At 51.4% G+C, this 27,335-nt stretch overlaps 1 protein-coding gene across 8 annotated transcripts in view; it reads right to left on the bottom strand.

Moving 5' to 3' along the window:
• Positions 1 to 27,335, bottom strand: part of nup98 (nucleoporin 98 and 96 precursor) — a 205,840-nt gene that overhangs the window by 10,467 nt on the left and 168,038 nt on the right. For 6 of the 8 annotated variants that reach the window (XM_085999815.1, XM_085999814.1, XM_085999812.1 and 3 more), the window contains 4 exons: positions 25,826 to 26,067; positions 24,688 to 24,842; positions 22,097 to 22,208; positions 4,629 to 4,774 (listed from right to left, as the gene is read on the bottom strand). In XM_085999815.1, the coding sequence (XP_085855941.1) occupies positions 4,629 to 4,774; positions 22,097 to 22,208; positions 24,688 to 24,842; positions 25,826 to 26,067 (655 nt within the window). Of the gene's footprint in view, positions 1 to 4,628; positions 4,775 to 18,864; positions 19,538 to 22,096; positions 22,209 to 24,687; positions 24,843 to 25,825; positions 26,068 to 27,335 lie in introns of those variants that run through there. The other 2 variants (XM_085999818.1, XM_085999819.1) reach the window with 1 other exon arrangement.

Raw genomic sequence — 27,335 nt, 5'->3', positions numbered from 1 at the left:
ACCCTCTGTGTATAATGTAATGTGTAGCACTGGACAAGAGTTAGGCCTTATGGCCCAATTGGAGATCCTATTCTCCCAACTCTTGCCGGAGTATGGTATCCTGTACGCCAGTGATCTTCCAGTAGCTCACCCCTATTCAATATGTATGAGCCTGAGCAATGAGTTTTGGCAGGTTATTCGACCATGGGGGGCATCACAAAAGACCCCAATCCTACCCATTTCCTAACATCTTGATGCAGGTACTTTCTAGCACCTTGGCCAACGAGTGACTCTTCTCTGCGAGGGTGAGCGGGCAATGCTGTGGCTCAGCGGGCAGCACTCTCGCCTCTGAGTCAGAAAGTTGTGGGTTCAAGTCCCACTCCAGAGACTTGAGCACAAAAATCTAGGCTGACGCTCCCAGTGCTGTACTATTTCTTAGAAGAGCAGGGAAAGAGAGTCAGGGCCAAGGTGGGTAATGTGTGGGCGGAAGGAGGTCGTTTTAGTGTTGGGAGTGGGCCCATGGGGGGGACGGAGTTAACCTCAGGGTCAAGCGAGATGCTGAGGAAATGCTCTTCCTGGTTCAGCTGAAGATGGCAGCCAGGGAGTTCGAGGGAAGCGAAGCTGGAGGCAGGGGGTCCCAAGACCGCGGCTTCAGGTTTGCTGGCGTTCAACGGGAGGACGTTTTGTCTCATCCAGGTCTTGATGTCAGACGGGCCATTGTGGCCAGGCCCATTGGGTCAATGGAGCGGAGTGCCACTGACATAGGAACAGGAGGAGGCCATTCGGCCCCTCGAGCCTGCTCCGCCATTCAATGAGATCGTGGCTGATCTTCTGCCTCAACTGATACCTGGGACGGCAGGAATGACGTATGAGGAGAGATTGGGTCGATTGGGCTTGTACTCGCTGGAGTTTAGAAGAATGAGAGGGGATCTCATTGAAACTTATAAAATTCTAACAGGTACTGAATTTGGATGATCAGCCATGATCTCATTAAATGGCGGAGCAGGCTCAAGGGGCCGAATGGCCTACTCCTGCTCCTATCTTCTATGTTTCTATGTTTCCATTCACCGGCCCTATTGCCATATCCCTTGATGTCCTTACTAGTCAGAAATCTATCGACTTCTGTTTTGAATATACCCAATGACTGAGCCTCCACAGCCCCCTGCGGTAGAGAATTCCAAAGATTCACCACCCTCTGAGTGAAGAAATTTCTTCTCATCTCAGTCCTGAATGGCCTACCCTTTATCCTGAGGCTGTGGCCCCTGGTTCTAGACTCCCCAGCCAAGGGAAACATTCTCCCAGCATCTATCCTATCAAGCCCTGTAATAATTTTGTATGCTTTAATGAGATCCCCTCTCATTCTTCTGAATTCAAGAGAATGCAGGCCTAGTTTACTCAATCTCTTCTCATACGACAGTCCCACCATCCTAGCAATCAATCTCGTGAACCTTCATTGCACTCCCTCTATGGCAAGTATATCCTTCCTTAGGTAAGGCGACCAAAATTGTACACAGTACTCCAGGTGTGGTCTCACCAAGGCCCTATATAATTGGAGTAAGACTTCTTTACTCCTGTACTCAAATCCTCTTGTAATGAAGGCCAGCTTACCATTTGCCTTCCCAATGGCTTGCTGCACCTGCACATTCACTTTCAGTGACTCATGTACAAGGACACCCAGGTCCCTTTGAGCATCTGCATTCCCCAATCTTTCACCATTTAGGAAATACTCTGCCTTTCTGTTTTTTCTACCAAAGTGGATAACTTCACATTTATCCACATTATGTTCCATCTGCCATGTTCTCGCTCACTCACATAAGAACATAAGAAATAGGAGCAGGAGTAGGCCAATCGGCCCCTCGAGCCTGCTCCGCCATTCAATAAGATCATGGCTGATCTGAGCCTGTCGAGATCTTCACATCCTCTTCGCAACTGACACTGCCACCTAGCTTTGTATCATCAGCAAATTTGGAAATGTTACATTTAGTCCCCTCATCCAAATCATTGATATAGATTGTGAATAGCTTGGGGCCCAAGCACCGATCCTTGCAGTACCCCACTAGCCTGCCATCCTGAAAAAGACCCGTTTATCCCTACTCTTTGTTTTCTGTCTATTAACCAATTCTCAATCCATGCGAGTATATTACCCCCAATTCCATGTGCCCTAATTTTGTTCACCAATCTCTTGTGTGGGACCTTATCGAAGGCCTTCTGAAAATCCAGATACACCACATCTACCGGTTCCCCTTTGTCTACTCCACTAGTTACATCCTCAAAGAACTCCAATAGGTTTGTCAAACAGGATTTCCCTTTCATAAATCCATGTTGACTCTGCCCAACCTTACTATTAGTTTCTAAGTGCCCAGTTATTGCATCCTTTATAATAGATTCCAGCATTTTCCCAACTACTGATGTGAGGCTAACAGGTCTGTAGTTCCCCGTTTTCTCTCTCCCCCCTTTCTTAAATAGCGGGGTTACATTTGCTATCCTCCAATCTGCAGGAACCGCTCCAGAATCTATAGAATTTTGGAAGATGACAACCAATGCGTCCACTATCCCAATGGCCACCTCTTTCAAAACCCTAGGATGTAGGTCATTCGATCCTTGGGATTTATCGACTTTTAGTCCCATTAATTTTGCTAGTACTGTTTTTTTACTAATAATAATTTCTTTAAGTTCCTCATTCTCGTCACACCCTTGGTTTTCTCGTATTTCTGGGAGTTTTTTGTGTCTTCCTCCGTGAAGACAGAAACAAAGTATTTATTTAATTTTTCTGGCATTTCCTCATTCCCCATTATAAATTCACCCATCTCTGACTGTAAAGGACCTACATTTACCTTCACCAGTCTTTTCCTTTTCACATACCTATAGAAGCTTTTACAATCCGTTTTTCTATATTTCGCGAGTTTGTGCTCATATTCCATTTTCCCTTTCTTTATCAATTTCTTGGTCCCTCTTTGCTGATTTCTAAAAAGATCCCAATCCTCAGGCTGATTGCTTTTTCTGGCAACTTTATAAGCTTCCTCCTTTGACTTAATACTAGCTTTAATTTCTTTTGTTAGCCATGGTTGGATCACTTTTCCTTTTGGGTTTTTAGGCCCTAGAGGAATATATGTTTGTTGCAAATTATGCATTATTTCCTTGAATGTTAGCCATTGTATGTCCACCTTCATACCTTTTAGTGTAGTCTCCCAATCTACCATGGCCAACTTGTCCCTCATACCCTTGTAGTTTCCTCTGTTTAGATTGAAGACCTTAGTTTCAGATTGGACTACATCACTCTCAAACTTAATGTAAAATTCAATCATATTATGGTCACTTGTCCCTAAAGGCCCCTTTACCACAAGATTATTGATTAGCCCTTTCTCATTACAGAGTACCAGATCCAGAATAGCCTGTTCCCTGGTTGGTTCCTCCACATACTGATCCAGGAAACCATCTCGCATGCATTCCAAGAATTCGTCCTCCACACCATTAGTGGTAATTTGATTTGCCCAGTCAATATGTAGATTAAAGTCCTCCATGATTACCATATTGCCCTTGTTACATGCACTTCTAATCCCTTGAAGTGCTTCCTGACATCACCCATGAACGGCCAGGCTCTAATTCTAAGGTTCTGCCCCCTTGTTCTGGACTCCCCCCACCAGAGGAAAGAGTTTCTCTCTCTTGACCCGATCAACTCCTTTAATCATCTTAAACACCTCGATCAGATCACCCCTTAATCTTCTAAACTCGAGGGAATACAAGCCCAGTCTGGGCAACCTGTCCTCGTAATTTAACCCTTTTAGCCCCGGTATCATTCTGGTGAATCTGCGCTGCTCCCCCTCCGAGGCCGATATATCCTTCCTGAGGTGCGGGGCCCAGAACTGATCGCAGTGACTCCCGCTGGGGTCTGACCAGAGCTCTGTACAACTGAAGCATCACTTCTCCCCTGTGTATTCCAACCCCCTTGAGGGGAACAGCGGGATATAGAGGGAACACACTGGGGAACAGCGGGATATAGAGGGAACACACTGGGGAACAGCGGGATATAGAGGGAACACACTGGAGAACACACTGGGGAACAGGGATATAGAGGGAACACACTGGGGAACAGCGGGATATAGAGGGAACACACTGGGGAACAGAGGGAACACACTGGGGAACACACTGGGGAACAGAGGGAACACACTGGGGAACACACTGGGGAACAGAGGGAACACACTGGGGAACACACTGGGGAACAGAGGGAACACACTGGGGAACAGAGGGAACACACTGGGGAACAGGGATATAGAAGGAACACACTGGGGAACAGCGGGATATAGAGGGAACACACTGGGGAACAGAGGGAATACACTGGGGAATAGAGGGAACACACTGGGGAACAGGGATATAGAGGGAACACACTGGGGAACAGCGGGATATAGAGGGAACACACTGGGGAACGGAGGGAACACACTGGGGAATAGAGGGAACACACTGGGGAACGGAGGGAACACACTGGGGAACAGAGTGTGTTGAGGGAACACACTGGGGAACAGTGGGAACACACTGGGGAACAGAGGGTGTTGAGGGAACACACTGGGGAACAGAGGGAACACACTGGGGAACAGTAGGAACACACTGGGGAACAGAGGGTGTTGAGGGAACACACTGAGGGGGCACCTTACCATGTCTATAATCTGGGAGAGAGTGATTTGCAGAGTGACATTGAGTGCCTGATCTGTGTTCTGTACTGGTCTCAAAGCGCTGGAGTAATTCGCAAATAAGTCTCGGAGGAGCTGGTGGGCAAGTTTGCCGTTGGCACAGAATGACCCTGGAATCGATGGAAAGGAGAGTGTGAGTGAGGTCTGTTAAGGTGAAAGAATCAGTCCTGTTGGCACCGAGACCCCGGCACAGAATGTGGAGCAAAGACCCCTCGTTGAAATCCTCCTCTGCACATGGGAGGGGAGCATATGTGAACACAGGAAATAATTACAGCACAGATTTAATCTAATCTCATTTTCGTTCATCATTCGCAAAACAGCTTTCGCATTTCAGGGATGGCGGCTGTCGCTCCGGCGATCACTGATACCTGGTGGGTCTCTGGGTGAGAACATCTGATCATCTAAAATGTCACTAAACCTTTCTCAAAAGAACATTTTTAAACAGACAGTTGAGAGGAAAGAGAGGGAGGGAGAGGGGAGGTAGACAGACAGAGGAGAATGTGATAAAAACAGGGACTGACAGATAGAGGGAGAGAGAAATAGATTGAGAGAAAGGAGAGAGATATATGGAGAAAGATTGCAAGCAGAGACACAGGGACAAAGAGACAGAAAAGTACATTAAAGAGAAACTGATAGAGAGAGAAAGAGACACAGGCAGAAAGAGGGGAAAGGTGGAGGAAGAACAGAAAGAAAAATATAGCCAGGAAGTGAGAGAGAGAGAGGGAGGGGGTGAGTGTGTTTCTGGAGCAGGGTCTGGGTTTCTCCCGCTGGCTGGGGCTTTGTTTGAGCCCCGGGGGTGAGGGAAGCTCCCGCTGTCTCTCCCCACAAACTCCCAGGCCAGCGAGACCAGGACCGCGGGACTGTCCGCCCACAATCACAGGCAGGGCGATCAGCACCAAAACACCCTTAAACTAACGAAATGCTTTCAAAAAAAGCGTTTCATTTGAATGCAACAAATTCCATCCAAGAATCAGGATTAGAAGCAACATCCCTTTAAACCCCAACTCCAAGAAAATTCCTGTAACAGTTCAGGTTGATTCAGTTTTCAGGTGAATGTTCAGACTGGTAAATACCTGTGAAGAGAGAGAGGCAGATCAGTGGGAGCAAGCCGGAGGCTGCCATCACCATCAGAGGCAGAGAGAGGATTCCTCACCGCTTCAGTCCCACCCGCGACTCCCCGGCTACCGGGAGACTGAAGTCCTGGAGTCTGGGGGTGGGGTCTGCGAGGTCTGGGGGTGGGGCTGGGTCTGGGGGGTCTGAGTCTGGGGGTGGGTCTGGGTCTGGGGGTGGGGTCTGCGGGGTCTGGGGGTGGGTCTGGATCTGGGGTCTGGAATCTGAGTCTGGGTCTGGGGGGTCTGAGTCTGGGTCTGCGGGGTCTGGGTCTGGGGGGGGTCTGAGTCTGGGTCTGGGGGGTCTGGCTCTGGGGGGCTGGGTCTGGAGTCTGTGTGGGTCTGGAGTCTGTGTGGGTCTGGGTCTGGGGGTCTGGAGTCTGAGCCTGGGGGTGGGTCTGGGGGGCTGGGTCTGGAGTCTGTGTGGGTCTGGGGGTGGGGGGTCTGGGGGGTCTGGGTCTGGAGTCTGTGTGGGTCTGGAGTCTGGGTCTGGGGGTCTGGGGTCTGGAGTCTGCACAGCGCCCACGGCTCAAGGTGGAGAAGATCTGACAATGGGGGATTGTGGAACGACCCCCCTCAAACCCAGAGACCCCCCAAACCCCCTCAATCGTGACCACCTCACTGAACCTCATCCCCGGAGACCCCCCCCCCCCCATCGAGCCCACTCAATCCTGAAGAACCCCTCCAATCTCCCAAATCCCACCAAACACCGTCAATGCTGGAGACCCTCCACACCTCATTCCAGGCACATGGAACCCCACAGCGAGAGACCCTGATCAATGGAGGATTGGGGAACGCTATCCACCCCCCACCTCTGAATCTCACCTGTCAAACCAAAGCAAAACCAGCTTCGGATTCTGGAACAAAGGATTGGGAAAGTTATCAGTTCTAGAAACTGAAAAAGCAAAACAGGAATCAATGAAGAGACTGAGAAGATCAGAGCTTCACAGTAGTAAATACACCATCAGTGTGCAACAGCAATCCTGTGTTTAGTAAAACATAAAAATACTCCAGTAAATTGAGTGGGCTGAGGAACAGCTCCCCATCTCTCCATGGACACTCAGTACTGAGTGTGTGCGTGCATTGGGATGAGTATCTGTGTCTGTTTATAGAAGATCGCTTGCTTGGGCACCTATCAGTGTGGATGTACAAAAAGCAGAAACTTGCATTTCCATAGCACCTTTCACCACCTGAGGACGTCCCAAAGCGCTTTACAGCCAATGAAGTGCTTTTTGGAGTGTAGCCACTGTTATAATGTAGGAAACACGGCAGCCAATTTGCGCACAGCAAGCTCCCACAAACAGCAACATGATAATGACCAGATAATCTGATTTATACAATGATGTTGGTTGAGGGATAAATATTGGCCAGGACACTGGGGACATCTCCCCTGCTCTTCTTTGAAATAGGGGCCATGGGATCTTTTACGTCCACCTGAGAGGGCAGACGGGGCCTCGGTTTAACGTCTCATCCGAAAGATGGCACTGCCGACAGTGCAGCGCTCCCTCAGTACTGCCCCTCCGACAGTGCGGCGCTCCCTCAGTATTGCCCCTCCGACAGTGCGGCGCTCCCTCAGTACTGACCCTCCGACAGTGCAGCGCTCCCTCAGTACTGCCCCTCCGACAGTGCGGCGCTCCCTCAGCACTGCCCCCTCCGACAGTGCAGCGCTCCCTCAGTACTGCCCCTCCGACAGTGCGGCGCTCCCTCAGTATTGCCCCTCCGACAGTGCGGCGCTCCCTCAGTACTGACCCTCCGACAGTGCAGCGCTCCCTCAGTACTGCCCCTCCGACAGTGCGGCGCTCCCTCAGCACTGCCCCCTCCGACAGTGCGGCGCTCCCTCAGCACTGCCCCCTCCGACAGTGCGGCGCTCCCTCAGTACTGACCCTCCGACAGTGCGGCGCTCCCTCAGCACCGCTCCTCCGACAGTGCGGCGCTCCCTCAGTATTGCCCCTCCGACAGTGCGGCGCTCCCTCAGCACCGCCCCCACCGACAGTGCGGCGCTCCCTCAGTACCGCCCCTCCGAGAGTGCGGCACTCCCTCAGTACTGCCCCTCCAACAGTGCAGCGCCCCTCCGACAGTGCAGCGCTCCCTCAGCACTGCCCCTCCCGACAGTGCAGCGCTCCCTCAGTACTGCCCCATCCGACAGTGCAGCGCTCCCTCAGTACAGCCCCTCCGACAGTGCAGCGCTCCCTCAGTACTGCCCCTCCGACAGTGCGGCGCTCCCTCAACACTGCCTCTCCGACAGTGCGGCGCTCCCTCAACACTGCCTCTCCGACAGTGTAGTGCTTCCTCAGCACTGCCCCTCCCGACAGTGCAGCGCTCCCTCAGTACAGCCCCTCCGACAGTGCGGCGCTCCCTCAACACTGCCTCTCCGACAGTGTAGTGCTTCCTCAGCACTGCCCCTCCCGACAGTGCAGCGCTCCCTCAGTACTGCCCCATCCGACAGTGCAGCGCTCCCTCAGTACAGCCCCTCCGACAGTGCAGCGCTCCCTCAGTACAGCCCCTCCGACAGTGCAGCGCTCCCTCAGTACAGCCCCTCCGACAGTGCAGCGCTCCCTCAGTACTGCCCCTCCGACAGTGCAGCGCTCCCTCAGTACAGCCCCTCCGACAGTGCAGCGCTCCCTCAGTACAGCCCCTCCGACAGTGCAGCGCTCCCTCAGTACAGCCCCTCCGACAGTGCAGCGCTCCCTCAGCACTGCCCCTCCGACAGTGCAGCGCTCCCTCAGTACAGCCCCTCCGACAGTGCGGCGCTCCCTCAACACTGCCTCTCCGACAGTGCAGCGCTTCCTCAGCACTGCCCCTCCCGACAGTGCAGCGCTCCCTCAGTACTGCCCCATCCGACAGTGCAGCGCTCCCTCAGTACAGCCCCTCCGACAGTGCAGCGCTCCCTCAGTACTGCCCCTCCGACAGTGCGGCGCTCCCTCAGTACTGCCCCTCCGACAGTGCAGCGCTCCCTCAGTACTGCCCCTCCGACAGTGCAGCGCTCCCTCAGTACTGCCCCTCCGACAGTGCGGCGCTCCCTCAGTACTGCCCCATCCGACAGTGCAGCGCTCCCTCAGTACAGCCCCTCCGACAGTGCAGCGCTCCCTCAGTACAGCCCCTCCGACAGTGCAGCGCTCCCTCAGTACTGCCCCATCCGACAGTGCAGCGCTCCCTCAGTACTGCCCCATCCGACAGTGCGGCACTCCCTCAGTACTGCCCCTCCGACAGTGCAGCGCTCCCTCAGTACTGCCCCTCCGACAGTGCGGCGCTCCCTCAGCACTGCCCCTCCGACAGTGCAGCACTCCCTCAGTACTGCCCCTCCGACAGTGCAGCACTCCCTCAGTACTGCCCCTCCGACAGTGCAGCACTCCCTCAGTACTGACCCTCCGACAGTGCAGCGCTCCCTCAGTACCGCCCCTCCGACAGTGCAGCGCTCCCTCAGTACTGCCCCATCCGACAGTGCAGCGCTCCCTCAGTACTGCCCCTCCGACAGTGCAGCACTCCCTCAGTACTGACCCTCCGAGAGTGCGGCACTCCCTCAGTACCGCCCCTCCGACAGTGCAGCGCTCCCTCAGTACTGCCCCTCCGACAGTGCGGCGCTCCCTCAGTACTGCCCCTCCGACAGTGCGGCGCTCCCTCAGTACTGCCCCTCCGACAGTGCGGCGCTCCCTCAGTACTGCCCCTCCGACAGTGCGGCGCTCCCTCAGTACTGCCCCTCCGACAGTGCGGCGCTTCCTCAGTACTGCCCCTCCGACAGTGCGGCGCTCCCTCAGTACAGCCCCTCCGACAGTGCGGCGCTCCCTCAGTACTGCCCCTCTGACAGTGCGGCGCTCCCTCAGTACTGCCCCTCCGACAGTGCGGCGCTCCCTCAGTACAGCCCCTCCGACAGTGCGGCGCTCCCTCAGTACTGCCCCTCCGACAGTGCGGCGCTCCCTCAGTACAGCCCCTCCGACAGTGCGGCGCTCCCTCAGTACTGCCCCTCCGACAGTGCAGCGCTCCCTCAGTACAGCCCCTCCGACAGTGCGGCGCTCCCTCAGTACAGCCCCTCCGACAGTGCGGCGCTCCCTCAGTACAGCCCCTCCGACAGTGCGGCGCTCCCTCAGTACTGCATTGAATTGTCAGCCTGGATTATGGACTCAGGTCTCTGGAGTGGGACTTGAACCCACGACCTTCTCGCTCAGTGGCGAGAGCGCTGCCCACTGAGCCACGGCTGACGTCATATAGGTGTGCGTGTGTTTCTGTACATGTTCACACAACAAGCATTTGGGATACTTTCCTTTATTAGCCAAGGATATAGGAGCAGGGAGGTTATGCTTGAACTGTATAAAACACTAGTTAGGCCATCGTTAGAATACTGCGTGCAGTTCTGGTCACCACATTACAGGAAGGATGTGACTGCACTAGAGAGGGTGCAGAGGAGATTTACAAGGATGGTGCCTGGGCTGGGGAATTTTAGCTAGGAGGAAAGATCGGATAGGCTGGGGATGTTTTCTTTGGAACAGAGGAGGGTGAGGGGAGACCTAATTGAGGTGTATAAAATTATGAGGGGCCTAGATAGTGGATAGGAAGGACCTATTTCCCTTAGCAGAAGGGTCAATAACCAGGGGACAGAGATTTAAGGTAATTGGTAGACGGTTTAGAGGGGATTTGAGGGGAGGTTTCTTCACCCAGAGGGTGGTGGGGGTCTGGAACTCACTGCCTGAAAGGGTGGTCAAGGCAGAAACACTCATCACATTTAAAAAGTACTTGGCTATGTACTTGACGTGCCGTAACCTACAGGGCTACGGACCAAGAGCTGGAAAGTGGGATTAGGCTGGAGAGCTCTGTCGGCCGGCACAGACACGATGGGCCGAATGGCCTCCTTCAAAAATCTAAATCTGTCTTGAAAATTTTCAATTGACCCCCAGCTTTCCAGTCCAATTTATTCCAGATTTCCACTACCATTGCCTACCCTTTGCTTAGGCCTCAGCTGGAGTATTGTGGACAGTTCTGGGCCCCACACCAGGGAAGATGTAAAGACCTTAGAAAGGGTCAGAAGAGGTTTACCAGGATGTGACCCGGGATGAGGGACTTCATTTATGAGGAGAGGTTGGAAAAGTTGGGACTGTTCTCCTGGGAACAGAGAAGGTGAAGAGGTGACCCAATAGAGGTTTGCAAGATGATGAGGTTTTGATCGAGTAAATGGAGAAAACCTCTTCCCTCGGGCGAGTGGGTCAATAACCAGAGGTCACAGATTCAAAATCATTGGTAGAAGATCGAGAGGGGAGAGGAGGAGGAATCTTTTCACTCAGTTGTCGGGATCTGGAATGTCGACCTGAAAAGGTGGTGGAAGCTGATTCATCAATAATTGTAAAAGGGAGTTGGACGGGTTGAGGATGAGGAACTGACCGGGTTGCGGACACACAGCAGCGGGGTGGGACTGAGCACGACAGCTCGTTCAAAGAGCTGGCACAGGCACGACGGGCCGAATGGCCTCCTTCCACGCTGTAACTTTCTATGATTCTAGTCTTTGAAAACAAAAATACATCTTAATTTCACTCAGTAGGTGAGCAGATCCGATCCTTTGGCCTGGCACCATCAGCAAATCAAGCTGGCGATCGGAGGCGGCTGTTTTCTGACTGACAAATGGGCTTAAATGGTTAAATTATGAGGATAGGTTACATAAACTTGGCTTGTATTCCCTCGAGTTTAGACGGTTAAGGGTTGATCTGATTAAAGCGTTTAAAAGGGTAGATAGAAAGAAACTATTTCCTCTGGTGCAGGAATCCAGATCAAGGGGGCAATTAGAGCCAGGCCGTTCAGGGGTGATGTCAGGAAACACTTCTTCACACAAGGGTGGTGGAAATCTGGAACTCTCTCCCCCGAAAAGATGCTGGGGTCAATTGGAGCTTTCAAAACTGAACGATAGATTTTTGTTAGGCAGGGGTAGATCAAGGGGTGGATCAACGGCAGGTAAATGGAGTTCGAGATCAGCCAGGATCTAATTCAATGGCAGAACAGGCTCGAGGAGCTGAATGGCCGCCTCCTGTTCCTGTGCAGGGTCCATCCTTGGGACGTTAAGTTAAGGCCTTGTCTACCTGTTGATGATAAAGATCCCATGATACTATCTGCATGAAGAACGAGTTCTCTCCACGTCCTGGCCAATATTTAGTCCTCAAATCGGCACCTAAAAACAGATTACCTGGTCGTTTATCGCATTGCTGTTTGTGGGATCTTGCTGTGTGCATATTGGCTGCTGCGCTTCCTCCATTACAACAGTGACTACACTTCAAAAGTCCTCGATTGGTGGGGAAATGTGAGGTTATTCACTTGGGCAGGAAGACTAGGAAAACAGAATATTTTTGAAATGGTGAGAAACTGTTAAATGTTGGTGCTCAGAGGTTTGGGTGTCCTCGTACAGGAGCCAGTTAGCATGCTGGCACAGCAAGCACTTAGGAAGGCAAATGGCATGTTGGCCTTTATTGCAAGGGGGTTGGAGTATAAGAGTGAGGAAGTCTTGCTCCAATTGTACAGGGCCTTGGTGAGACCACACCTGGAGTACTGGGCACAGTTTTGGTCTCCTTATCTAAGGAAGGATATACTTGCCTTGGAGGCGGTGCAACGAAGGTTCACTAGATTGATCCCTGGGATGAGAGGGCTGTCCTATGAGGAGAGATTGTGTAGATTGAGCCGATACTCTCGAGTTTAGAAGAATGAGAGGTGATCTCATTGAAACACACAAGATTCTGAGGGGGATTGACAGGGTAGATGCTGAGAGGTTGTTTCCCCTGGCTGGAGTGTCTAGAACTAGGGGTCACAGTCTCAGGATAAGGGGTCGGCCATTTAGGACTGAGATGAGGAATTTCTTCACTCGGAGGGTGGTGAATCTTTGGAATTCTCTACCCCCGAGGCCTGTGGAGGCTCAGTCTTTTGAGTATATTCAAGGCTGAGATCGATAGATTTTTGGACTCTAGGGGAATCGAGGGATATGGAGGTCGGGCAGGAAAGTGGAGTTGAGGTCAAAGATCAGCCATGATCTCATTGACTGGCGGAGCAGGCTCGAGGGGCCGAATGGCCGACTCCTGCTCCTAATTCTTCTGTACAGCTCTTTGGGACGTCCTGAGGTTGTGAAAAATGCTGTATAAATGCAAGTAGGGTTGCAAAGGGGTGGAAAGTTTCCGGTAAATTTCCGGAAATTTTCCACGGGAAGTTTAGCTTGGGAATTTTGCCCAAAAAAGCATATGCTAGCATAACATTGTTTTTTTTGTATTTCTTTCTTTTTTTTTCCCCCACAGGTCCTCTCTTAAAATTACTAACAGAGATGGAATCTTAATTATTAAGGAATTTCTTAATCAATATATGTTTATCTTCTTACTTGGCTTGTTTTAATAATTACAAGTTTTGTGTGTGACTGTGAACAAATGTGTCCTGATTGGTTGGATGAGTGGATGAGCGATTAGCTCCCTCTATTTGTAATATTTGCATATCGAATTGTGATTGGCCTGCAGGCATCTGTAAGACTGCTATAGTTTTTTTAAGATCCAGGTTAGGGGTCCTGAGGGAAGTCATTTTGTTTTCTGCTGATGTTGTGATGATGCAGTAAGTAAATCAGACTTCATACCAAATAAACCAGTTACTTGTTGAACTCTGTTGTCCTTCAATTTAAAATATACAAAATAATACACTATTGGCGATGAAGCGTCGTGTGTGTACAGGTCATGCTTCCATCACATGGAGCATCAGCAAAAATGTACTCACCCTGTTGCAATCGTGCTGATCGACCGCAGTTCGACACAGATGAATGCCCTTTATTTCTCTGCATAGAACAATGCCACGTTTACCATCGGATGTGTGGAAGGATTTTACCCCAGGCATTAAAGATGGAAAGACTGTGTACATGTGCAAACACTGTAGAAAGCCATATGTAAAGAATGCCACAAAGATGCAGCAGCATTTATCCAAATGCAACAACTTCACTCAAAGCTCACAGCAGTCAGCCCAGAGTTCCTCTGCTTCCATTCAAGAAGATGATGGTTCTCATTCAGCATCAGACTCCTTATCAGCAACTCCTGGCCCACTTGGAAGGTTCTTTGATACAATGGATAACCATAGCCAGAAGAATGCAGCTGAGTGCCTTGCTCAAGCTGTATATGCGACAGGCTCACCCCTCATGCTCACAGCCAATGTGTACTGGAAGAGATTTTTCAATGTTATTCGCCCTGCATACTGTCCTCCCACCAGACATGCTTTGTCTACTTATTTGCTGGAGGCTGAGTATAACAGAGTCCAAGGAAAGCTCAAAGAAACAATAGCGATGGCAGACTGTGGTGCAGTTATCTCAGATGGGTGGTCAAATGTACGAGGGGAGGGCATCATAAACTACATCGTCTCCACTTCTCTCCCAGTGTTCTTCAAGAGCACAGACACGAAGGACAACAGACACACAGGCACATACATTGCTGATGAGCTGAAAGTGGTCATCAACGATCTTGGATCACAAAAGGTCTTTGGAGTAGTTACTGACAATGCTGCGAATATGAAGGCTGCTTGGGCTCAAGTGGAGGAGGCCTACCCTCATATTACGTCTATTGGGTGCGCAGCTCATGGGCTTAACCTGCTCAAGGACATCATGGGTTTGAGAACCATGGAAACACTGTACAAGAGAGCCAAGCAAGTTGTTAAGTATGTCAGGGGAAAACAGGTAGTTGCAGCAACCTACAACTCCAAGCAAATGACAAAGAACAAGAACACCACACTGAAGCTGCCCAACAACACTAGATGGGGTGGTGTTGTCATAATGTACAACAGCCTTCTGGAGGGTAAGGAGTCGCTGCAAGAAGTGGCAATATCCCAGTCTGGGGATATGGAAACCACCATCAAGAAAATACTGCTGGATGATGTGTTTTGGGAGAGAGTGGTTAGCAGCCTTAAACTACTCTCACCAGTAGCATCTGCAATTGCTCAGATTGAAGGAGATGACGCTGTCTTGTCAGATGTTCTCAGGCTTTTTGCTGATTTAAAAGAACAAATCAGCATTGCCCTACCCACATCCCTGCTGCTCAAAGCAGAGGAGAAGGCAATTGTTCAATTCATACAGACGCGTCAAGAATTTTGTGTCAAGTCGATTCATGCTGCAGCATACATGCTGGACCCAAAGCATGTTGGGAGACCAATACTTCCTGGAGAACAGATCAACAACGCTTACAGTGTGATTTCTACCCTCTCACACCATCTCAATCTGGATGTGGGCAAAGTTCTGGGAAGTCTGGCAAAGTTCTCTACCAAGCAAGGTCTTTGGAATGGGGATGGGATATGGGAATCATGCAAGCATATCAGTGCACATACCTGGTGGAAGGGACTTTGTGCATCTGAGGCCCTGTCACCCATTGCATCGGTGATACTCCAAATCCCACCTTCATCAGCGGCCTCTGAACGAAACTGGTCACTTTTTGGGAATACGCATACAAAGGTGCGCAACAGGCTGACTAACAAGAGAGTGGAGAAACTGGTGGCTATCCAGGCGAATCTACAACTTATTGAGCCAGATACAGAAGTGTCCACCACACAGCTAGACACTGACACAGAGGAGGAAATGGACACGTCAGAGCCAGAGTCAGAGAATCAGGAGGAGCAATGAGGAGTAGAAGACTCAGAAGACTCATGAGTAGAAGACTCAAAGGGACAAAATAAGGACAAATTACAGGCTAAATAGGCTGACGCCCTTTTTATTTTATTTTAGATGGGTCTTTTTTGTGGGGGTTCAATAAAGTTCAAAATTATAACCTAAATAAAGTTTTGAAAGCCTGTTTTTATTTGTATGGAACAGTATGTCTATTTTGACGACAAAGATAATATAAGGGTCAAAGACAAAAACCATCAGTGTGCAAAAAAACTCAAAATTCCCATAAATTCCCATGGAAAGTTTCCTCTTTTAAAAATTCCCAGAATTTTGCAACCCTAAATGCAAGTCTTTCTATGCGAAGTGCTTTTGAGACACTTGCGAGATTAATTAAGGCATCAAATAAACAGGAGTCTCCAGTCACAGAATCAGAGTCGAGACTGAAGGGACGGGTACAGTCTGTGCCCAATTAACAGGGCCAGCTCGATGGGCTGAATGGCCTTTCAATCCATTACATTCACACAAGAAAAACTTACGCACAGAACCAACCACACTTCATACATACACATACAACCACAATGACTCCTCCAGCAGCCTCCATTGAAATTTGCACATTTATTTTTTTAAAATAATGCATGTCCCCCCTCCCCACACAACACAATTAAAAAGAAAAATACTCTAATCTATGAGAATTTACTTTATTCACAATTTCAATACACATCTTTTAAACCACCTTGAAACCAGGCCCCCTGCGAGACACACACACGCACATCCCCGCCTTCGGAACAGGGAGTGTCTGGGCACAGAAGGAGTCGGTTGGAACGTGGCAACGAAAGGCTTAAACCCAGAACTAATATCATACTGCTGTAGAAAATACCCGGGGACATCGTGATCCGCTGTCCTCTGCTGGCTGAATAACCCCCCCCACCCCACACACACCTCATCGCGATACAAAGGAAAGGATATCCTCTTTTTTTTAATAAATTGCACTGACCTGGAGCTGCGTCCTGACTCGGGGCTCCTGACCAGGGGAGACGCTGCCCCTTTGCTGGGGTACAACACCCCTGGGCCGCACCGCCACCCAACCCAACCACCTTCCCTCTCCCCCAACCAAAGCTGCACCCGGGCAGGCAGGGAGTCTGCTGACTGAGCTGAAGCGAGGAATCGCTCGGACTATCAGAGATGCCGCGAAGCCACACTGGAAAGTCTCAACAAGTCAAATCGCAATTTGCCTCGTGTCAATTCCGGAGGAGAAAACTCCACCAAGGAGAATCTGTCGGGATTTCGGGGCGGATTCATTCATTGCTGGCCCCGCTGCTATTTTCTCCAAAAGGTCAAAAATTTAACCTCTTCCCCCCCCCCCTTTCTCTCTCTTCACCCCCCGTTATTTCTCCAGTTAACCCACGGTGCTGCCGTGTTATTTAAAGGCACATCATCTCTCTCTCCCTCTCCGACCTGCTGCTTTTCGCAGTTTATTTATGTGGCCATTCTCTCTCCTTCCCCCCCCCCCCCCCCCCCACACACCCCACCCCCCCCCCCACACACACCCCACCCCCCACCACACCCCACACTTTAAGAGATTGTTCCCGACACTCCTGCTTTAGCCGGTTAGCGTCGGTCTCTGGGGCAGTTACAATAGGGGGGGGGGGCCGGGCAAAAAAAAACACACAAAAATAGTCTTAAAAAATGTTCCCCGGGGTCACCATCCACACATCTTTAAAATATTTCGACAAGGGAACGTCACCAGCTAGTTTTATTTTATAATATAACTTAAAATACTGCATTTGACCAGAATAACTGGCACTGCCATCAACGGTTGTGATGTTTAACAAACCGCTTACGCCAGCCCGCTGCCTCTCCCTGACGCGGTGGACACGCTCGGTTCCACAGACCGCCCTCTGTCCAAGAGCCTGTCAGCAGGAAGGGGAGAGGCAGGGGGACCTCACTCAAATTGCCAGGCAGCCCCGGCTGATGGTCTCTCCCCCCCCCCCCCCCTGGGGTGTGGGGGGCTCGGGAGCACAAGCAGAGCAGCGACAAGGGCACCAGAACTTTGTAGGAGGAGGAAGGCAAAGAACCAGGGTTCAGAGATCGCTGCCATTCCCCCCCCCGCACCCAGTGAAGAGTGACCCAGATCTGAAGGCAACCTTTATGTGGCAGGTATTTACATTTCCATTTTCTAAAAAAGAGATGAATTTGGGTTGGAGTGAGGAGGATATGGTTATAAACCAGGACAACTCTACACTGGCAGATCAAACTAACTCGATGCTCCAGTATTCGCTGCATGTTTACTACCCGCCCCGGTCTCATTAACACCCCCTGGGTTGGGGAAGGGTCAGTATCTTCCACCACTCGCTTGCTGCAGAGGTGCTCGGGGTGGTTGTGCACACTGTTTAACTCATCACTCAGCAAATCGCTTTCAAACCTACGCTGGACCCCAAAAGGCTTCTATGCGCAAATGGTGTGGATTTACCCGGCTCTGGACTCCCTAAAGATGCCCCCAAGCTCCCCTCTCCGTGCTGGAGAGGCAATCGATTCCTCCAGTCTCGAATCACCCAGTGCCACCTCCCTTAGTATGGATAGTCCACGAGCAGTTATCCTTCTCCCTCCCCCCCCGGGGAGAATTCAGAGAGGTGGGGGGGGGGGGGGGGGTGGGAATTTATACAAACGGTTTAAAAACTCCAGACACTCAGCTCAGACTGTATCAAGGATACACCAGACCGCCTGGCATTCTCCTCCCTTGGGCAGACCACACAGGGGCGGAGAGAGAAGTCAAGCTTCCTGTATGCTGCCAAATTCTAGGAGACACCAACTGGGAATAGTTCAGGTTAAATCTTTCTCACCATTTGCTGCACTCGGGATACCACAACAGCGCTGGGGAGCGAGCCTGGGTTTAGAATCTCTCGATCCGATTGGGGGGGACGGAGAACCACCTTACAGGCTGCACAAGAATGATTTGTACGTTACTTAAAAAGTGAAGCCCAATAGGACGGTGGTCTGGAGAATTGGTTCCTTTCTCCCTCACTGGGGGAAAAAGACCACAGCTGGAAGGAACCCGAGGGATCAGAACAAGGAACCCCAGGCCGGCCCAACGGCCCCCCGACAGACTCCCAGCAACCAGCAGATGTACAAGAGCCAGCAAAGAGCATCTCGCTGTGGAAACGCGCACACACCGTTTACTGAACAGATCCCAGGGTTTGGTTGGTGGGACTCCCTTTTCGGAAGGACGGGGGAAACTCCGAGGGGAGGTTTTTGAGAGCCGCGGTTTAAAACTAGCTGTTCGCTGCTTTCTCACACGTGTTAAAAAAACTGTAGGTTTTGCGACTAAACCCAAAAGCAGCACATTTCTCCTCCCGCCCGTCCCGAGACCTGTGGGACTCATCTCCAAACACTAGACTAGGGAGTGCGGTCACCGTGCAGGCAGACAGCTTGTTTGTGCCACCTAGAAACAGACACGTCTAGCACAGCGGGATCACTCTGCATTAACACAGTCAGATCTCCCACCGGAGCAAAACACCATTTAAAAAAGGTTTATTGTCAGTTTGACCCCCTCTCGACCGCCGTCTTGTTTAACCAGGTGGATTTAAGCAAATCAGCCCCCAGTATAGACAAGTTGGGAGGGTTTGGGGGAGCGGGGTCACTGCTGAACTCTCATCTACATTGCAAGTCCTGTATAATCACTTAGAACAGAATTATTAAAGTTAAAAGAAAGATAAAGTCCCACCAACATGCGAGCCTCACGGCACCTCGTAACCTTCCGTTAAACAAGATATAGTCCCACTGGTCCAGACGCTGCCTCTCTACGTTTAAAAAAAGGTCTTTAAAACAGTGGCTATCGAAGAATCGGAGTCTCGTGGTCGAATTCGCCGCTCGCTTTTCTCGGAGGAACCTTTGCTGGAAGGGGGAAGAGTGCAGGCGGACCCAGACCGCGAAGAGAAGTGTTCCCCCTCTCCCTCTCGACGGGACGGGCGGCTACGGGGCGACAATCAGTTCCCGCAGGTAGGTCTGGGTCAGGCTGCGCAGCTCCTCCAGAGCGTAGTCCTCGGGCATGGGCAGCTTGCGGATGTAAGGGGCGAGCAGGCGCAGGGGAACGTGCTGGAGGCTGGGAGCTCGGTCCCCGGGCGAGTCCGCGCTGTGCTGCAGCCCGAGCACGGTGCGCAGCATGTTGGCGATCTGCTTGGCCATGTCTGGTGGGGGGGAGACAGAGAGAAATAACAGGTCAGAAACAAATCACTAAAGGAACTTCACTGCAACGGGGCACCCACCGTTAAAAAATAATCACAGTCACCCCTCGCCCCAGCCTTGCCCACACCACCCCCGCCTCCATTCAAGGATGATTCAGAACTTAGAGGTTATTCCCATCAGGAAAGGATGAACAGGCTGGGGCTCTCTTCTCTAGAAAAGAGAAGGCCGAGGGGTGACCTGATAGAGGTCTTTAAGATAATGAACGAGTTTCGATAGGGTAGACGTAGAGATGTTTCCACTCGTGGGGGAGGCCAGAACTAGTGTCCATCAATATAAGATAGTCACTAATAAATCCAATGGGGAATTCAAGAGAAACTTCTTTGCCCAGAGAGTGGTGAGAATGTGGAACTTGCTGCCACAGGGAGTGGTTGAGGCGAAGAGCACAGATACATTTAAGGGGAAGCTGGCTAAACACGAGGGAGAGGAATACAGGAAACTTTCGATTAACCGGCCCCTAAATAACCGGAACGCTCTATCCACCGGCAAAATTCAGGAGTCGGTTCAGGTAACTTTTTTTACTTTTATTACTCCATTTGTTGCTGTGCAAGGGTGTAGCTGAAGCTGTTGCTAAGCTACAGAGACGCTTACAACTTGTGCCGATTGTTTTGAAGCTGAGCAACAGGGTTTGTTGCTTTATACGGAGCTCTGAGCTCCGTATCTTTTACTATAGCGTTCGGTTATCCGGAATTGTTGATGAACCGGCACCGCGTCGGTCCCATCCGTGCCGGGTAAAAGAAAGTTTCCTGTAGAAGGATATGGTGATGGGGTGAAATGAGACTCAGCTTTGTGGAGCATAGACACCAGCAGGGAACAGTTGGGCCGAGTGAGACTAATTGGTGGCTCTTTCAAAGAGCTGGGCCACGCACGATGGGCCTCCAGTGCCTCCAAGCACTGCTCGCGGATGCGTACGGTCACGTGCAGGGTGGTGGGAGTCTGCGGTCCACAGCCGGTGGCGAGAGTAAAGAACGCACGCTGTCCACAGCATCGCCATCGATTGGAAAACACATGCAAGGATGCAGCTTTAGACCCGCCATTATATGGGGGAGAGTCGGTGGGCGTCACGCTCACAAAGATCAGCCAGCGTTCTGTCAAACACAGCGAGTCAGCGCGAAACTGCTGCGGCCCAAACTCCCACAGGAGGTGCTGCGGGAGCCAGGGCCTGTGCTCCCGCCGTGGTATAATCAGAGGGAAGGGAGACCATTTCCCTGCTGTCGGGCCCACAGCAACTGGTGCACAGACTTTCGTCTCCGCTCCCCAACTAATTTATACCAGTAACACGTGTGCAGTTCCGGGAACCGCACCTCAGGAAGGATGTATTATGTTAACCAGAATGATACCAGGGCTTAAAGGGTTAAATTAGGAGGACAAATTGCACAGACTGGGTTTGTATTCCCTCGAGTACAGATGATTAAGGGGCGATCCAATTGAGGTGCTTAAGACGATTAAAGGATTTGACCGGGTAGATACAGAGAAACAAATTCCGCTGGTGGGAGAGTCCAGAACAAGGGGCCATAATGTTAAAAATAGAGCGAGGCTGTGGATGTTGGGGGTCAATTAATATTGACAGTAAGTGCACACAGATGCAAGGCTTTTAATATATACAACTGAATAGAAAGAAAGACTGAATTTCCATTTTCACAGATGGAATCGCACTGGTAAAAATCCCATAATTTCATGTAGCAAAATTTGACCCAATCATAAACCACCAGCCCTGGTTACAGGAGAGAAGAGGACAAGGGATTGATTTTGAAGCCAAACAGACGGTGGCTGTCTTGCTCAGTGGGCAACACTCTCCCCTCCAGAGTCAGAAGGTCGTGGGTTCAAGTCCCACTCCAGAGACTTGAGCACAAACTCTCGATTGACGCTTGCAGTACTGAGGGAGCGCCGCGCTGTCGGAGGGGCGGCACCGAGGGAGCGCCGCACTGTCGGAGGGGCGGCACTGAGGGAGCGCCGCACTGTCGGTACCGAGGGAGCGCCGCACTGTCGGTACCGAGGGAGCGCCGCAGTCGGTACCGAGGGAGCGCCGCACTGTCGGAGGGGCGGTACTGAGGGAGCGCCGCACTGTCGGAGGGGCGGTACCGAGGGAGCGCCGCACTGTCGGAGGGGCGGTACCGAGGGAGCGCCGCACTGTCGGAGGGGCGGTACCGAGGGAGCGCCGCACTGTCGGAGGGGCGGTACCGAGGGAGCGCCGCACTGTCGGAGGGGCGGTACCGAGGGAGCGCCGCACTGTCGGAGGGGCGACCTTTCAGCGGAGATGGTAGACCGTGTCCCCGTCTGCTCTCTCGGGTGGACGTAAATGCTTGTGGGAGCTTGCTGTGCACAAATTGGCTGCTGCGTTTCCTACATTACAACAGTGATTACACTTCAAAAAGTACTTCATTGGCTGTAAAGCGCTTTCGGACACCGAGGCTGCGAAAGGCGCTGTGGAAATGCAAGTCTTTCTTTTTTCTTTGCCATGCAAGAATGAAAGAGAGAGGACAGTAAAGATGTCAAACTTGTACCAGACTGAGCCAGTCGATCTTTGGCCGAGGGACACTCGAGCTGCTCTATCCGGCCGCACAGGGACATCACCTCGGTGTGTATCCTCTCCAGCTCGTAGGTCGGATTCTCCACCTGCAAAACACAGGCAGTTAACTCTGACACAAAGAGCTTCCTCACTGCACCTAGAAACAAACCCCATACCCGGGAGTCTTTCCGGAGGATGCGATCGGGGAGGGCATCGAGGCAGACAGCGCCAGCGAGAATTGCTTCTGGATTGAGTGGGGATGGTGAGAAGTCAGCGTGCTGGCGACTTCACACCTGAAAATGCTGCAGTCAGTGTCCCTTTGGCCCATGAAGCGCTGATGTAACGGTCTCACTGATTGAAGTGGTGGCACAAGAACACAAGAAATAGGAGGAGTCGGCCATTCGGCCCCTCGAGCCTGCTCCGCCATTCAATAAGATCATGGCTGATCTTCGACCTCAACTCCACTTTCCCGCCCGATCCCTGTATCCCTCGATTCCCCGAGAGTCCAAAAATCTATCGATTTCAGCCTTGAATATACTCAACCACTGAGCCTCCACAGGCCTCTGGGGTAGAGAATTCCAAATATTCACCACCCTCTGAGTGAAGAAATTCCTCCTCATCTCAGTCTTAAATGGCTGACCCCTTATCCTGAGACTGTGACCCCTAGTTCTAGACTCTCCAGCCAGGGGAAACAACCTCTCAGCATCTACCCGGTCAATCCCCCTCAGAATCTTGTATGTTTCAATGAGATCACCTCTCATTCTTCTAAACTCCAGAGAGTATCGGCCCATTCTACACAATCTCTCATCATAGGACAGCCCTCTCATCCCAGGAATCAATCTAGTGAACCATCGTAGCACCACCTCCAAGGCAAGTATATCCTTCCTTAGATAAGGAGACCACAACTGTGCACAGTACTGATGTAACCGCCTCACTGATTGAAGTGATGTAACCTGTCTCACGATGTATAAACCGAGAACACCTCAGCTGGTGGACGAGGAAACCGCAGATCTGGCCAAGAGGTGAGGAAGGCCTGTGTTTGGTCTAGTGAACCCGTGGGACCGGTGCACTAAGCTGAAATGCTGCCGTACCCATTTCCCACCGCTGGATGGAGGGGCCTCGACAGTTTTACAGCTGAGACAGGACCTTTCGTGATAAAAAGCCCACCACAGCACTCGACTGGACAACAGGTGTCAAGTCCCCCTCGAGCACCTTGCTCAATTAGCCTTTGTACAAGCACAGACAGGCTATTCAACTACGAGGAACATCGCAATCAAGCCCCATCCTGCCCCCCGTACTTGAGCACTTTTTAAAAAAAAAGCACGACTCACTGGAAAGTAACTAGGCGTGGGAGCTTGCGGTGCACAAACTGGTCACCACGTTTCCCACATTACAACAGTGACGACACTTCAAAAAGTACTTCATTGGCTGTAAAGTGCTCTGGGACGTGCGGAGGCTGTGAAAGGCGCTGGAGAAACGCAAGTTATTTCTTTTCTTTCTATCCATTAACTACCAACATCTCTTTTCTGTTCTTTAGCCAGGTTTCTACCGACACCGCCACAGTCCCTTTACTATCACATGCCCTCATTTTTCTAGTGCCGCAGTGCCAGAGGTGCCATATCTTTCGGAAGAGATGTTAAACCGAGGGTCTGCTTGGGTGGACATAAAACCAGTTGGAGAGTGGGAGTTCATCTGCAGTCTTGGCCAATATTCACCACCCCAACCAACTCCAAAAACCACACCAGCCATTCATCGCACTGGCGGAATCTTGCTGTGCACAAATTGACTGCTCCACTTGCTGAGGAGGAGGTGGGCTAATTAAGGAAAGCCAGATTTGTTAACGGCAAATTTTCTGCTTACTGTCCAAGCCGAATAGCCTGCTTCCCTTGACTACACCATTCATGCAGGGGAGTTCTCCCCAGTGTCCTGGGGCCAATATTTATCCCTCAACCAACATCACTAAAACAGATGACCTGGTCATTATCACATTGCTGTTTGTGGGAGCTTGCTGTGCACAAATTGGCTGCCGTGTTTCCTACATTACAACAGTGAAACTTATAAAATTCTGACAGGACTGGACAGACTAGATGCAGGAAGGATGTTCCTGATGGTCAGGGAGTCCAGAACCAGGGGTCACAGTCTAAGGATAAGGGGTAAGCCATTTAGGACTGAAATGAGGAGGAATTTCTTCACCCAGAGAGTGGTGAACCTGTGGAATTCTCTACCACAGAAGGCAGTGGAGGCCAATTCATTAAATATATTCAAGAAGGAGTTAGATATATTTCTTGAGGCTAAGGGGATCAAGGGATATGGGGAGAAGGCAGGGACAGGGTACTGAATTTGGATGATCAGCCATGATCTCATTGAATGGCGGAACAGGCTCGAGGGGCCGAATGGCCTACTCCTGCTCCTATCTTCTATGTTTCTATGACTACGCTTCAAAAAGTACTTCATTGGCTGTAAAGCGCTCTGGGGCATCCCGCAGTGGTGAAAGGCGCTGGAGGAAATGAGAGTCTTTCTTCGTTGCCCCCAGTTAGTCTTCACGGGGACGAGACACACCCCACTCCCACCCCAGCCAGGCCTCACCTCGCCGATTCCCCGCACCGTTTCCATGACTCGGATGTAGTCGTAGAAGACTGCTCCCGCCGTGTCCCAGTCCTGTATCTGTAGGCTGCACTCCGGCAGAACCAGCTTCCCCAGGAAGTGCTTCAGGTAGCTGTAATTCTCATTGATGATGGCGTCTGTCGAAGAGGGGTTAAAAACAAATCAGTAAAACAGACGAGTGTCTACTCTGTCAGACCTACAGCCAATTCACCCTCCACATCCCGCACTCCCCCAGCACACCGGGCACAGTTAGTCTTTTTATGCTCGTTCGCGGGATGAGAGAGTCGCTGGCCAGGCTGGCATTTATTGCCCATCCCCAGTTGCCCCGACGGCATCAAGAGTCAACGGCGTAGTGCAAGACTGGTTGGATACGGGTGGCGGGCAATGTCCCCTTTAAGCGGTGCGGTCGCGCAACACTCTGCAGTTCACCAGCTTTTAAATAGGAAAAAACGCGCATGTGCGGTATACTGAAGGGGCCGCTCACTCCCCCAAAAAACCCAAAGGGAACATTGGTGGCAGGTTCCTTTTACTGAAGGAAGGAAACCCATCACCTCGACCCGGTCAGGCCGACACGTGACTCCAGTCCCACACTAAGTAGTTTATCTTTCGGATGAGACGTTAAACCGAGGCCCCGTCTGCTCTCTCGGGTGGATGCAAAAGATCCCAGGACACTACTTCGAAGAGGAGCAGCGGAGTTCTCCCCGGTGTCCTGGGGCCGATATTTATCCCTCAATCAGCATCACTAAAACAGATGATCTGGTCATTATTCACATTGCTGTTTGTGGGAGCTTGCGGTGCGCGATTTGGCCGCCGTGTTTCCTACATTACAACAGTGACTGCACTTCAAAAAGCACTTCATTGTCTGTAAAGCGCTTTGGGACGTCCGGTGGTCGTGAAAACCTCTCTCGCCTCCTTCAAACCTCCCTCTTTGACCCAGCTTTTGGTCGCCTGTCCTAATACCTCCTTATGTGGCTTGGAGTCACATTCTGTTCGATAATCGCTCCCGTGAAGCGGCTCGGGGTGTTTTGCTATGTTAAGTGCTATATAAATGCAAGCCGTTCTCAGACTTGAACCGCGTTTCCCGGACCTCCCAGCCAGTGTTTGCCGCGGTTCCAGTTACCTGAAGCGAGATGCCGGACCACCAGCAGGTGGCACTCGTTCCAGTGACCGGCCTCGATCAGGTGCAGTGCCTCCCTGTGGATATCGCCGTCTCGGTGGGCCCGCAGGCTCTTGGCGTCGTGGATCCACTGCGGCGGGATGCCAAGCTGCTGCTGCAGGAACAGCTCCTTCTCTTTCAGTTCGTCCGTCTCCTCCAGCGAGCAGTGTCGGTTCAGCAGCTCCCGCACTGCACGCCCCCTCTGCCTGCAGGAAGAGAACGACTCGTTCACCCGCCTCCCGGGTACAGGAGGAAGCCTTCAACACTCGCCCCGGGACACACGCTAGAAAGTAGGGAGCCCGCGATCCGCACCATCGAAACACCTTCCCGTCAACTCCCCCACCTCCCCAAAACCACACAGATAGTTACTGGCCGTTAAATATTCCCTGAGCGAGCTCCCCTGCTGGCTGAGTGTATAACAAGGCCGTTGCTACGCTAGTCAATCTCAGAGTGGGCAGGGGGAAGGAAATTGAGCATTCCAAGATGGAGCTGTGCACCCAGCTACTCCACTACCAGCAAGTTACTAGAGGGTCACACCTTTGAAAGAACCATGGAAGTTTACAGCACAGGAGGCCATTCAGCCCATGTGTATCTGTGCCAATTCTTTGCTAGAGCTATCCCAAACTAATCCCACTCTCCCATAGCACTGTATCAATCCCCAAACTAATCCCACTGCCCCGCTCTCTCTCCACAGCCCTGTATCAATCCCAAACTAATCCCACTGCCCCGCTCTCCCCATAGCCCTGTATCAATCCCAAACTATTCCCACTGCCCCGCTCTCTCCCCATATCAATCCCAAACTAATCCCACTGCCCCGCTCTCTCTCCATAGCCCTGTATCAATCCCAAACTAATCCCACTGCCCCGCTCTCTCTCCATAGCCCTGTATCAATCCCAAACTAATCCCACTGCCCCGCTCTTTCCCCATAGCCCTGTATCAATCCCAAACTAATCCCACTGCCCCGCTCTCTCCCCATAGCCCTGTATCAATCCCAAACTATTCCCACTGCCCCGCTCTCTCCCCATATCAATCCCAAACTAATCCCACTGCCCCGCTCTCTCCCCATAACCCTGTATCAATCCCCAAACTAATCCCACTGACCCGCTCTCTCCCCATAGCTCTGCATTATTTATCCAAATTTCCCTTTAAAATGGTCTCGGTCTCAATCGCTCCCTGTGGTAAGCCATTCCATGCTACATCTGTGTGTAATGACATTTCTCCGAATTGCTCCTCTGATGATTTTAAACTGATGGTACCTCGACACTGATTCCCCAAACAGAGGAAATAGTCTCTATTCACTATCAAATCTTTTCATTTTAAAAACCTCGATTAACTCTTCCTCTTGGTCTTCTTTGCTCCAGTGGGAATAGTCCCAGTATCTCGAGTCTCTCCTTATAACTAGAGATCCCCCCCTGAAGAATTTACTCTCTACGCGCGCTATAGCTTTAATGTCTTTTCCATAACACGGTGCCCG

The sequence above is a fragment of the Somniosus microcephalus genome, chromosome 10 (assembly GCF_052327205.1).
Source record: "Somniosus microcephalus isolate GS21.2 chromosome 10, FLI_Smic_1.0, whole genome shotgun sequence".
Classification (NCBI taxonomy): domain Eukaryota; kingdom Metazoa; phylum Chordata; class Chondrichthyes; order Squaliformes; family Somniosidae; genus Somniosus; species Somniosus microcephalus.
This window is presented reverse-complemented; position numbering and strand designations above follow the sequence as displayed.